The sequence below is a fragment of the Augochlora pura genome, chromosome 5 (assembly GCF_028453695.1).
Source record: "Augochlora pura isolate Apur16 chromosome 5, APUR_v2.2.1, whole genome shotgun sequence".
Lineage (NCBI taxonomy): Eukaryota > Metazoa > Arthropoda > Insecta > Hymenoptera > Halictidae > Augochlora > Augochlora pura.
In genome coordinates, this window is record NC_135776.1 from 10,362,329 (window position 1) to 10,376,237 (window position 13,909).

Genomic DNA, 13,909 nt, shown 5'->3' on the forward strand with positions numbered 1-13,909 from the left:
TGGGGGAGTAGCATTATACTTGTAATTAAAAAATTTTTATTCCTCCCAACGTTCACAATCGATTTTTTATTTTCCTTAAAAGTTGATGCTCCTAAATTTATTATATATATATATTTATTCATGTATATATATAATAAACATCGATAAGGTACAAATGGTTTTCTAATCACGAAAATTTAGTCTCTTAATGTATTATTTTCGAACCGCAAATTACACCGATGTTTCTAATTGAGCAGTATACAATTGTTTCTGTACACGACGAACTACTAAGAAGTGTGCGTGAAAGAAATCAGAACTTGTAACAAAACAATTTGTGGGAATGTCAAGGAGCATCGTCAACCAAAGGAAAAAGAAGCGTAAATGTAACACAGAACTTATAACGAACAATATATTCCTATACTCTGCTGAATATGTATCTTTTTGTAGTTAACAATTAACGTTGGCTATCTGTTACAATAATTGCGCTGAAATACACATACGAGTACACCGAATCATTGCAACGGAAAATGTTTTTTTTTTTATAAATGATTTTATTGATAAAATTAAAAATATAGTATGCAATGGTATATAATGTTGTTTCGTATTAAATTCCACGAATGTACAAATTATGCAGTGAAAAATGTTGATTAATTCTCTCTGTACATGTGATTGGTTTATTCGTTCGTTTAAGATAATATATTAAGTGCATTTTAGTTCTTAGCAACACTCCACGGTTAATAATTATACAAATTAAAGATGTAAGAATATATAATACAAGAAAGAAAATAATTCTTATAATTGGTTAATTAATAGAAATTTGTTTATATTAAATGTATGTTTTATTTTAGCATTTTTTCTCCAATATTTATGTAAGTAACAATGAAAATGACTTATAGACTATCCATACTGATTATGATAATAATAGCTATAATAATATGATAATAAAATAATAATTATATTTCTTGTACAGCTATACCCACTGCCTTTAGTAATGATACTTACAATAAAAAGTATTTTTTTCTTTGTATACATACATCTTTTGTTCAAATGATTTCGAGTGTGTTGAAGATCGATCGAGTAAATCGGATTTCGCTCGATCCCGGCAAAACTGTTTTTCTTTTTTGCTATATTTTCGTCGTGCAACTTATGATAATACAAACATTTGTCAATCACGATCAACACAAAGAAGAAGATTGCAAAAAGATCATCTGTTTAGTAAATAAAATAATGGGTTAAATACTATACAAAATAAGTTACACTAACTTATCAGAATTATAAAAGTATCGTAGTTAGTTCTAGAAATGCTTCCCTTTTACGAAATACCGAAATTTAAATGCACAAAATTTGAATCGTTCATTTTTTATCATGATAACTTTTATCTTTACGATATGCAAACTGATATTTGTGTATTCGTATAACAATACTATTAAAAATTGATCCGTAACTAATACCGATATTCCTCCTTTTAACTTTGAAAAACATAAGTGTACTTTTCAGATCAGTTTACTGTCAATATGGTAATAGAACATTCTTCCTTTCAAAAGTATCAAACATTGACCAAACAATTAATTATAAATTGTTAAATGTACAATCTTACATTTGTCTTGTATAACGTATCGTAGCATTTCTGATCAAATATTAGTCGAATGTCGTCGGTTAACATATACACTCTCTTTCTGTGTCTCGATCGTCTAGAATAAATGGAATAAATAGATTCACTTCATATTTGCACGACAGTCTTGTTCTTTCTTGTGCACGGTAAACTGGTTGTATTTACAGCCCTGCATTGTGAATTACTCGTTACCTTTTTCACATTACGTATTTTTTCTTTCTCTCTCTCGCGCACTCTCTCTCTCTCTCTCTCCCTCTCTTTCGCTCGTTCGTTCGTTCTCTCTCTTTTTCGTTCGCTCGCTTTCTTTTTTCCCACCCGTTAATTATTTATCATTGAAGAAAAAATTAACTTTAGCCGAAAACTCGATTGCCTTCTGTCTGGCGAATCCAGTTCGCGCTTTCAAAAATATATTTTTATATTCATATATATATATATGTATATATAAACTTCTTTATTTACCTCTAACTTGCGTCATGGAACTGGATTAGCGACAAAAACATATTCAATTAAAACGAGTTCAGACAAACTCGTTCCCACCATTTTTTCTTTCCTTACACGTACGCTAGAACGTGTACGCAAAAAAGAAACATCGTATTATGTACGAACTTCATTCGTCAGTCAGCTCAGTGCGTTTTGCAGAGTAATTATAATCATACATTAATCTGACCTACGATTTCCTTCGAAGAAGCTGATGGTGTACAAACTTTGAAATGCGGCGGCTCGTCAATAAAAGTATCTTTATTTGAAGATACAGAGAAAGATCTCAATCGTTTTTTTGTGTTTTTCTTTTGCAACACCACTACTAGGCAACGATAACCACCATCAACGAGAATTTTTTCTTTACACGATACCAATTTTACTATGGGACTATAGAATTTAATCGGCAAGCACGCCTTGCCTTGCACGACCTCTAGCCTGTTGATGATTGAACCGGAAGTACCGCCCAGGTTGATGCAGGGCGGTATGCTGCTGCTAATGCTGTTGCTGTTGTTGTTGCTGCTGTTGATGATGAAGTATAGCCATCGCACCAGTTTCGGCTGCAGTCGGAAGAACGACGGTGGACTGTTCGCTAACAGCTATCTGATGAATCTGAGCTTGAGAACCTTGTCCTACTTGTATTTGTATCTGTTGCAATTCGGATACCGACGATTGTTGTTGCAACTGGTCTGCCTGCTGTTGCAATTGCTCGGCTTGTTGCTGCTGTTCTGCCTGCTGTTGGGAATTCTGAGAAGTGTCGGCCGTGCTCAAAGGATCTTCTTTGATACGCTTAGCCAGATGGGACCTGGCGTGCTTTCTCAAATGGTCTTTGCGGTAGAACGCTTTACCGCATTCGGTACAAACTTCGGTTTTTTGTCCAGAGTGTATAACGAAATGAAGATTCAAATGTTCTTTTCGCTTGAAGCCTTTCATGCAAACCGAACAGATGAAAGGCCTGTCGGGGTTATGACCGAGCTTGTGTCGTTCCAAGTGTTCTTTGCGTTTCAAACCTGCACCACAAATGTCACATATGAATCGCCGCTCGATTTTATGTCCGATGAGATGCTGCTCTAACAGTTCCTTCTCAGGATAAGCCATATTGCATTGTGGACAGCAGAACAAAGTTGTACCATCGAGGGCGGTTACTATGCTAACTTGACCTGGTTTCGGCTTTTTCGGTTTCGGTGGCTTTTTCTTATACTTCTTTTTCCTTTTAGGTTTCGCTCCAGTTTCCTGCTCTTCGACAACGTCTGGAATGATCGCCGTTTCTCCGGCAGCAACTGTAATTTGTACAGCTTGTTCTCCCGATGCGGCGCTTCCGGTCGCGTCCAGGCCATCGGCCCCAAGGGGGCTGGATTCGATGGTGGCTTCCCTCTTTATTGTCTCTGCAGAGAATTTCAGAAAGTGTTGTAAGCTAATGGGCAATGTACTAGCAGGCAATCTGGACAGATAATCGGCAACAGTTGAACCCGGAGTTGCAAGACTTTGCCAACTAGCTGGCATAGAAGTAATGAACTCTTCTCCGCTTTGATTCCCCTGGGTCTTGATGCTACCCCTCTTTATGAGGGCCACCGGCGTTGTGCCTTCCTTTACATCCTCCTTCGATTCCTCCATACCTTCACGTAAAATCAAGTCCTGCGGAATCTGAGCGACCACGGTTAACCCCTCTGGCGCACCCGGAAGCTGCACCGTTTGCTGAATGGTTTGCTGAGATGTTGTAGTCACTGCTGTTGATGTACTTTGAGTTGTCTGATCGGATCTGAAAATAATATAGATAATATTTTACTATTTTGAAAGGAAACAAGATGTTATTGATTGATTTATAAATCTGCTATTGATTGATTTATAAATCTGGCAACTTTGGCAACATGTTTAGAGATTTGTTTCGTCCTGAAGAAAATCGCGAATGAAGAAACAATTCGTTGATTGGCATTTTGATTATCTTTTTGTTAATTATATAACTGCCGCTGAGCCTTAATTTCTGACCCCAACTTAACAAAAAACTTTGCATTACTGTGAATTACCAGCCTAAATTTATTTCAGATCTCACTATATTTTTAAAACAAGATAATGTTTCAAATTTTTTGAAAAATAAAGCATAGGTCCGATTAAGTACAAAAATAACAGTAATAACACTTTCAGAAAAAAATTAGACTGTACTTCTGAAAAAAAGATCTGTCGCTGATCAGAATAGCATTTAGTGGGTGCATAAGAAAGGGGGGAGGGGGTAAGTATGAAATATTAGGCTTCAAGTATTTAGTAGTTTTCAAGATATTCAGAGAAAACTTGAAATATTATAAATGTAACTAAACATGTATCTTCGTTGTGGTAGTTTCGATTACTGCGTCGAGTCGTCTGTTATCTCAAGTCCAGCAGTCGATAAAGTAGAAGCGGCATAGATTTGAATATCTGAAGGGTTAGTTTATCTTTCAAGCGAGCGACTTTGAAGATTCTCACATTCAACAGTCTTTACATTGCATTTCTGAATTTGCTGGTAAGCGAACTTTATCTGGGTTAGCCCCCAACGATTCTCTGTTTCATATAAAGAAGATATCATATCAGGGGTTCATCCGTAACAGTGGCTTCCTGGAAAATTATAAGAAATCTCTGACAATAACCTATGCTAGTAGTAGCTTAGGTTTCTCATTATAAACTCGAAAAATTTTATATACTTGTATAAAATCTGTGTTATAATTGTCCTGGAGTACTGTCGTGGCTGGATGATGTCAAGTATAAGGTATGGTATAAAAGCTGTTGTTACAACAGATAAGGATAGGAATCTTGTAGCATAAAAGTCATTTAAATTGAAACGGCAGCCTTACGTTTGCGTGGTAGCCACGGTGTTCTGTGGCTGCACCTGAATTTGCACCCCATCCGCGCCTTGTTGGCTGTACGCAACGGTGAGCACCGTCGCTGCACCCTGGGGAAATTGTCCCAAAGAGATCGGGGCCAAGTGATATTTCGGTTGGTCACCGCTGTTCCCGCTCTGCGACACACTGGGGTTGACCACCTGGATCTGGACGGTTTGCTGTTGCTGCGTGCCATCTTTCCCAGGTACGGTGATGGGCAGTGTGATTATCTGCTGCTGCTGATTGTTGCCTCCCTGTGCCACGGCGAAACCATTCGGATCAACCGGCCTCAAATAATGAACGCCACCTTCACCGCCAGAGAGGACGCCGACCACTTGACCTCCGGTTGGCAGGTTCTGAGCGAATTTAGCAGTTGCAAACTGGTGAACCGTGCCCGTCGGTAGGGAGCCTGCCGGGAACCCGGGAAACGGTGTGAAATTCATCTTTTGCAGTTGCCGAGTCTGAAAACCAAAACAACAACCATATTTTAGACGCTGCGGAATAGTATGTCGGATATTCTGTTGCATCGATGATAAGCTAAATATCCTTTCGTACAGAGTGGAACAGGTAGCATGGATCAACAGAATATATCGCTTACTATTGATAATAGAAATCGATGCATCGGGTAAAACTTGTTTGGTTTCGATGGGCCCATAATCTGGTATCGCCAACTTTCCTCTATCTACAGACAGAGGAAAGCTGTCGAACGCTGAGCTCGAGGCCAACTTTTGGTGGTCCATTGACAAAAACCCTTGCCCTTACTTGTGGAGCTTAATTGTTACAAGGATTCGATATACATATAGTGAGCCCACTCCGTATCGAGTACGTCAACTATTTACATTTACCGAGTCATCTCGTTGGACGGACTATATTCTGACTTTATCCAGACGTCCATATTTTTATATGCAATCTATACGTACATATATGCAATTTTTCTATCAATATTAAACAAAATATTCTGGCAACCTGTTGTAAATGCTCCATTCCGTATACATTCTGTATACAGGTTGTCCCGTTTTTATCTCCATAGATAAACATCTCGAAAAATACACGAAATACAAACAAAATATTTAAAATGAAAGTTGTAACACGTTGTTGGGAGGGGGGTGTTCTTACAATCATACCAACGTATATACATTTGAACTTGTAACGACATTCCAAACTTTTTTAAAGATTCGGATAAAATTTTTAATTTGGAATCTGGTCCAAAATACGGTTTCTAATTTAAAAGATTTACATGGACGTACGAAAAATTATTCAATGCCATTGCTAGGTTAAATAAATATCTGTTGGTACAATTTATCAATATGCGAACATATGCTACAACTTTCATTGCAAATATCTTTTTGTAGTGTTTACTTCTTTCAGGATATTTGCCAGTGGTAATTAAAATGAACATATACTTATGTACATATATGTGTTTAACATTTCTTTAAAAGCATTCCGATAAAAAGAAAATACGCGAGCGATGATAAACGCAAAACAGTGCTCTTACTGTTCGAGTACCCACAATATTGGTTGTAATCCGAACTTCGGTTACAGGATCGAATCCGACAAGTTTACGCGAGCGAGTAAGTATCTTAACTCGAATCCAAGTACATATATAATCGAATTTGAATCCGAATGCTCGTATATCCAAACTTGCATTTGGCGAGGGAAAAAGAATTATACATCCCGACTTTGATGAAAGGACACAACTGGATAAGATCTTTTAATAAACCGCTAATTTAAAAAAACCCTTCCAGGCAATTTTCAAGTCCTTTCTTTACCACGTGGCTAATTACAGGGTGAAGTCACATCTCGAGAGGCGATGAGCAATATTTCGTTTGTTTTATTAAAAAAAAAAATTATGACAAAATGCATGAACACCTATCCCCTACTTTTATGTTCATTAATCGTATGAGTTACTACGGAAACGAATTAGCAATTAGTTAGTTATCTACGAGAAGAATTCAAACTTTGAAAATATCATTGAAACGCAGTAATAATACAAATTTTTTCGTCTTACAACATTCATTTCGGATATGTATTAGAAAATTCTTTTTATCCCTAACTTTGAGCGTTGGTTTTACCCTTTCAATGTAAATAACAACCGATCAATAAAAATTTGCGTCGAATATTTTTCCAAGAAACATCTCTTACATAAATTTCATCAAAGTCGGAATATGTGCTTCTCGAATGAATAATCAATCTCGGATCCGAAGATTGGAGCAGTGTCAATAATTGCTATAAATTAAAGTGTCTGTGACTAATGTGTTTGCGATTGCTAATCCCACGGAAGAAAACACACAAAAGTAGGATATCGAATAAATGAGAATGAGTAGATGTACATATATACATATTACGCAGTTGCACTCACTTTGACGCATGAGTGCTGCTGTCGAAGCGCATCGACCTTCACAACTTCGAACGATTTCGACAGATCCCGTGTTTCACAGAATTCACAGTTATTCTCTAATCCATTAATCTATCTTCGCTGGACACAGTCCCCGAAGTAAAGAAAGTTCCTGACGTTTATACACGATCATGTTTCTAAATGCGGAAAACAAATTCTGAATCAATATCTAATTAACAACAATTGCACGCTTACAGGCGTGCAAAAAGAGCTGAATGTTTTTAAATGACTTGAACGCTTGGATACCGATTGTATTGATGCGCGAGTAACCGAATGTATTCATGAATTCCGATATGCATTCGCAAGAGGTGTATCACTTGCGTAAATGTAACGCGTCGATTGTAACGAAACTTGTATAGGATATACTGGATGTCGTTCGGAATGTTTCGTGGCTAGCTTTTACAAAATACGAATTTTTTTACTAATTAGAAATTTATTTTTACCCCAGATCGCGCGTGCGAATAAAAAATAAGAAAAGGTATGCGTCGAATATTTGTCAAACAATATTTTATATAATTTCCGTTAAAATCGGCAAGTCTTTCATCAATTGCCCTGGTCAATTACGATTCTAAAATCAGACCACTTGGATCCGACAATTTCGGATGACCGAGTATTTAAATTCAAACTCGACTATCCGAATTTTTAAACATTGCTCTGGGGCCAGAGTTCGCGTTACATATATTCCAAGCAGTCGGATACGCGGGTAGTAAAAGCTCTAGTATTTACCCTACACGTATGTCCCCTTGACAGTGTTCGGTAGGAATAATCCTACACGTGGCGAGAAAGTTGCTATACAATTGCCGTGTGAAAGTACGTGTAGCACGTGCTCCGCAAGCATAGTAGCATGTATCTCTTCAAACACGGGATACCCCACGTTAGTATGTACGTATGTTCATGTATAGCACCACGCTCCATGTGGCGAGTTTGCTACGATATACTCGTATATCACAATAAATACATCAAGATCAAGGTTGACCTCGTCAGTGCATCAGTCCTCTATTTACTGAAAAGATATTATATATATACATATATATATATATACATATGTATATAAACAATATATACATCTACAGAGAGAAAAAGAAAGAGAAAGAGAGAGAGTGTTCGGTATTCGGCTATGAATAGGCGCATTCCCCATCCCCGTAATCCGGCACCCTTATATCCCTCTCGTTACCAAAATGCCCCGTATCTCGTATAGCAGTAAAGACGCTTGTTTCCCAAAGTTAAAGCTCAAAGCATCGTCTTACCATCTCCGCCGACGAAGTCTTAACTTCAGACCTCTTGACCATGTGTTGGTATGTGGGGGTGGGGGATGAGGTATCCCCCACTTCACCCCCTCCCCCACCTCAAAGGGATCCGGGAGCAGGGAGGATAGTCGTCGAAGTGGCCCAGGTTTGCACCCCACTCCACTACGATGGTGTCCCCACGGGGGTAGGGGGTAGGAACACGATGAGGGTAGGGGGGAACCCATAGGTGGGAAAACGGGAACCCACCGCGAAATAGACCCCGAGACTCTCTTGCGTTCTCTCTCTCCCTCTCTCTCTCTCTCTCTCACGCGCGCGCCAACAACACACGGAACACCGCGAGAATAGGACGGGAAGGAACGATAGTTCGGTGTGTAGGTGCGTAAGCGTGTGCCGTAAGCTCGAAGGGGTAGGGGCATGTCAAGAAAGAAGGGAGACGAACCTCGACATACTGGGAACTCCCCGGAGAGGGGAACGCGAAATATCGGGAGAGAACATACGAAGCAGACATCGTGGCAGACGAAGTGGGACACACCGATGACTCTCGCCCTTGATCTACCCGTGGTAGGGAAGGAACAGAAAACGGGGGAGAGAGACAGAATGAAAGAGAGAGGTTAGGTTACCCGTGCACTTCTCCTCCTTTCGACGCATCGAGGAGGGTGCCGTGTCGAACGAACGATTACTCCGTGGCTGCAAGTCGTTGTGAGTGGTTGCGCGGCTTGAAAAAACAACTACCAGAATCCAAACACGCAGAAATTAATGCACCACGAATGCGTTTTTCGGCTTTCGCGGAATGGCGTGTACGACTGACCGGTCAGCCTCGCCGACGTACCGTTGCAAGACGCGCATGTCGTAATGGCGCCGATTCTCTTAAGGCTCAACATCTCTCTCTCACTCTCGTACTCGCTCCCTCTAGTACGTGCACTACTGAATGTGTACGGTATCCACAGATGTATGTATCAATATATAGATATCCATATATCGTATTCTCTCTTTCTCTCTCTCTCGCGCGCGCGCGCATACGCATCGAAGAGAGCAAGTCTGGTCATTCGTAACTTTGAGAGAAATTCTATCTAGATGTCTCGCATAACTGCACAGGCTTAGCCCTGATATCGAGGGGGCACCGTACGCGAAACGGAATAGCTCGCCGAGGCATTGTGCAATCGGACGTAATTTTTCCACGTTCCCAGGATAAAAATCACGCCATCGTACGATAAATCGTATTCGAAGGGGATCTACGTATCGATATTTATCATCTGTAAATGGTTTTGCACAGAATCGAATGTAAATGTTGGGTTAAGAAAGCGACACCGCGGTTCACGCGAACGCGAATGCGCGAGCGTATCGGTGAGTCGGCGACGAGACGAGACGAGACGACGACGACGACGATGGCAAGGTTACACGTCAGCAGATTTGATTATGCATCGGCCATGTTGGACACCCGTGGTATGGAGAGCGCGAGAAAATAGCACAGGTCCGCGAGGCTGGTGCTTTGTTCTCTCGACGGTTATTCCCTCTCTTTCCCTTTTTCCCTGCGTCCCTCCCTTCCTTTGGTGGTCTTTCGATCGCGCATCGGGAGATGTTACATGGAGAAGAAGTAGGAAAAAGATCGTGGCGAGTTGGCAGAGGCGAGAGCAGGGCAGAGGCGAAACGGAGGACAGAGTAGAGCCAACAGAGGCACACAGGCAGGGCTGTTGTTTACACCCCCACCTCGACGGGTTAGAGGCAGCGAGATGCCACGGAGGGGCCTCCGAGACCTCGGCGGGCACCCACCACCACGCAATTTCCAACCCCACCAGCCTCTCAACCACTGTCCGCACCTCCAACCACCCCACCAAAGCCAGCCCGAGCCAAGCCGTGAGCCACGACGAGGGCCCCGCGACGATTTTAGTGTCTTGGGGTGGGTGCTCTGTGGCCACTGTTTCGCGGTTTCTCGTGTGCACGTTTCGCATTAGGAGTAAAGCGCGTAAAGAGATCACGGGGACGGCGTCGTCCGCGCCGCGGAGTCCTCCGGGTAGCACACCGGTACGTTACCGTCTCCGGAGGATGGGTGCCACGCGAGTTCCCATACGCGCAACAGAATCATTCGCGAAGAAATGCGTGTCCTACTTACCCACGAGCAGCTGTGACTCCCTTGTGCACTCCTTTCGACGTACGGCTACGACTGTTGCGTCGAAACACCTTCGCGTAGTACTGAGACCGTCCGCCTGCTGGCTGACTCGCCTGCGTTGTTTTCAATCTTCACCGCAGCAGCAGCAACTTTCTCATTTCTACGTACACGCTCGACGCGTGCCACGGCTCTTTTTGACTAGCCGCGCGGCCACTGCTCACGGCGCACACGTCATGCGAGACGAACGAACGTGTCGTTGGCAAATGGACGAGCCGTGACTCGCGATTTATTCGCGCACTACTGGCTACTTTTCCGCGGCAACAGCGGCCCGCGACGCGCACTCATTTCCGGGTTTACAAGAGTCGAGTTCGATCAAGTATGGCTCCCGGTCGGTAGGTAAGCGTGGTTCTCTCGGGCTGGCCAACGGGGAATGAATTCGAGCTAACGGTACATAGCCACCCGACGATGGTCGCACGTTAACTCGAAGCGCCGCGATGTACCAGGCCACTCTCCTGAAAACCACGAGCTGTGAAAGTAGACACCCTCCTTCTTCCTTCCTATTTCAGCTTTATCTTGAACGATCTCGTGCCACCGTCTTCGTTGAACGCATTCTCGTTTTTTCAGTCAATAAATTAAAATACTTGTAACCGCGAAAACTTGGGCCGCTATTAATATTCTATCGGAGAAATATCAACTATGGCGGCGGTTACGCGCGGAGTATATCGAGAGAGCAAGGGGAAAGCGGCGCGTGCGCGCTTGCCGATTAAACGGTCGGTTCTTATGGTATCATTCTATTTGCAGGTACGACAGAAATATTTTTAATTTTTCCGAAGATCACTGATTTTCGGGATTATTTTATAGTAGCGCAGAAAACACCTGTCCGTCGCTCTATCCTACTCCCAGTCACTTGGTCACTTCGTCGACACTAACTCTGCGCGCACCTAGCGGATACTGAAGTGAGGTTAGGTCGAGAATCGAAGTATCGAGATCGATTCGATAGTTGCTATATTTCGACGGAATGACCGCTCGATATGAATCTCGTTTAGTGCCATCTGTTATTGTCTACATATAACTCATACATCTATTATCTTATTCCGAATTAATTAATATTCTCACAGTGTAATATAGAAAGACCAATCGAATAAAATAAATGTCTGTTTTCTTTTTTTTTTATTTTGCTGACTCTATTGTAACAAATGTATAAATTACTGCGAATTTTTGGAATTTTCAAACAGTTTTGCGACATGGTGTATTATATCGTATTCAAAACGCGAACAACGGATCTGTTAGAAATAGCAGTTTAATATAATATTTCTGTATTATTATATTCTAAAATAAGATAAATGATCTATAATCGTTAACGCATTTTATCAATTAATTCATTAATCGTACTTGAAATTGTCATCTACGCGTTTCTGGTAAACGAGGAACGGTCAGGACCACAGAGACACCTGAACTCGACCAATATTTTTCAACGAATTTAGAGCAAGCATGCGCTAGACACATCGTATCTAAACATGTTTGTACGAATAGACGTTGTTGATGCTTTGGTCGTTTAACGCTACAATTTTAATGTATCAAATACCCTTTTACGATGAATCAATACATAATGGATTGAAATTTCTTTTATTTGTGTTTCACTTAATTAATTTTAATAATTTATGTCATAATAAATAATTTCATTTCTGTTAAGACTAAAAGATTTCCTAGATGATACACCTTTCGCAAGTCTAAACAGTTTAGTCGTGACAAAAATATATTGAAAAGGAATGAAGAAATGACATGCAAAAAATGCTTCACGATCATTAATTATAGAATAGACTCTCGCTTATTCAGTTTCTCTGTTTCACCATTGGATATTTGCTAGTTTTTATTTGCAGACTGATCTGTTCTATCGATTTTGGTTTTACTTTGCACAATCTTTCATTCGAGTAGACATTCGATAAATATTTATGTACAATACTTTGTATCTTAATAAACAATCTGTAAACGATACTTTGCCCATGCGTTCGATTTAGCTGATTTACCCAGCCTCGAGTTCATTTCCATAGAAACTGTTCAATCGAGAGTCTACAGTTGTCTGATAATAGATATATCAAAACGAATCTGATGTTCTTTGTACACGTTCCATGTATAAGGTAAATAACAACTTATTACTTTCATAATAGAAAGGATTTTCAAACGCATCAAGACCCGGTTTGTATTCAGCTGTATAGCTACTTTGGCTCGAACTACATCCATCGTAGAGTAGCGATCCTTGGGAGAGATCCGAATAATTTGGTGAAGGTAAAAAGGTTTTATTGCTCCAATCTGCATCCATATCTTCAGTCATATTCACTTGCATACCCGACAAGTTATTGATATGAAGATTATTGATTCTTTTGCTTAATGGCATAAATTCGCTAGACTCGTCTTCTGCGTTACGTCTTCGTTTTCTGAAATTGATACATCTGTGTTAATGAAATAAGATCTAACGTGATCATTTATGTATTAGATAAAAACAATTATGTCACTTTATAAACACGTAAACAGAAACTAACCTGTTATCTCTCGTTATTCTTGAATTAACCTCATCTTTTAATAACAAGTCTTCCTGCGAATTCATTGCTAAACAGTGCATACTATAACATTCGTAATAATTTTGTGACAATCGATGTCGGCTATCATACAAATTACAATACATTCGCCAGTCAAGAAAATAATACTCGATTAGGCGAATTGGCAATATACACTCCAATATTTTCACGCAGCAATAGTTCCCTCTTTAACTGGTAGAGTGCGTCACTGACATGTTTCAGAGTCAACGACGACTCACGAATCCTGCAATGTTGTGTAACTCTTACAAAGTTGAGAATTAATGAACAAAAATTTCTAATATCATCGATTAAACGATTATTAAAAGGTAATCAGCGGTGAAACTAGTTGGCAATTGCGTTAAATATTATTCAGCTTATTAACGAATCTTACCAATAATTACAACGGCTACGAAAAATAACACAAATAAGTAAGATTATTATGAAAATAAAGAGAAAAATGTTTTTCAATGTTATACGACGCATTTGTTTGCTAAATATTTCGTGTTGGACGGTAATAATTATTTCTGAAAAGGAAGTATGTAATCTATGTTTTTAGTATTGCGGTTACATTACACAATAATCTAATAACCACTGTCTCGAAATACATGAAATAAGGTGATCAAAATTGTCAATGTTATGTCAAGTCTAAATGTTAGAAAATATTGTG

General features: G+C 40.2%; 2 protein-coding genes across 8 annotated transcripts; both read right to left on the minus strand.

The window, feature by feature from the left end:
• Positions 1-19: 19 nt before the first annotated feature.
• On the minus strand, positions 20-11,600 carry LOC144470444 (uncharacterized). Of its 7 annotated transcripts, none has more exons than XM_078181562.1 (5): positions 10,670-11,600; positions 8,039-8,315; positions 7,277-7,449; positions 4,891-5,378; positions 20-3,827 (listed from the first exon to the last, which is right to left on the minus strand). In XM_078181562.1, exons 4-5 carry the CDS (start codon positions 5,358-5,360, stop codon positions 2,564-2,566), a joined length of 1,734 nt encoding a protein of 577 aa, XP_078037688.1. In that variant the 5' UTR covers positions 5,361-5,378; positions 7,277-7,449; positions 8,039-8,315; positions 10,670-11,600; the 3' UTR covers positions 20-2,563. The 7 variants fall into 7 exon arrangements, with proteins under 7 accessions (XP_078037688.1, XP_078037689.1, XP_078037690.1 ...); XM_078181563.1 differs by lacking the exon at positions 10,670-11,600 and adding an exon at positions 9,180-9,545; XM_078181564.1 differs by lacking the exon at positions 8,039-8,315.
• A 686-nt stretch (positions 11,601-12,286) lies between these two features.
• Positions 12,287-13,477, minus strand: LOC144470447 (uncharacterized). Its single transcript, XM_078181573.1, has 2 exons — positions 13,207-13,477; positions 12,287-13,101 (listed from the first exon to the last, which is right to left on the minus strand). The coding sequence occupies exons 1-2, from the start codon at positions 13,347-13,349 to the stop codon at positions 12,762-12,764; spliced, it is 483 nt and encodes a 160-aa protein (XP_078037699.1). The 5' UTR covers positions 13,350-13,477; the 3' UTR covers positions 12,287-12,761.
• Between the last annotated feature and the right edge of the window lie 432 nt (positions 13,478-13,909).

Coding starts and splice junctions, on each gene's coding strand:
- LOC144470444 (XM_078181559.1), bottom strand. CDS start 8,601: ATGGTCAAGAGGTCTGAAGTTAAGACTTCGTCGGCGGAGATG. Junction 5,379..8,559: donor AGACTTCGTCGGCGGAGATG/GTAAGACGATGC, acceptor TTTGGTTTTCAG/ACTCGGCAACTGCAAAAGAT. Junction 3,828..4,890: donor ACCGTGGCTACCACGCAAAC/GTAAGGCTGCCG, acceptor TATTATTTTCAG/ATCCGATCAGACAACTCAAA.
- LOC144470447 (XM_078181573.1), bottom strand. CDS start 13,349: ATGTATTGTAATTTGTATGATAGCCGACATCGATTGTCACAAAATTAT. Junction 13,102..13,206: donor AGAATAACGAGAGATAACAG/GTTAGTTTCTGT, acceptor TATCAATTTCAG/AAAACGAAGACGTAACGCAG.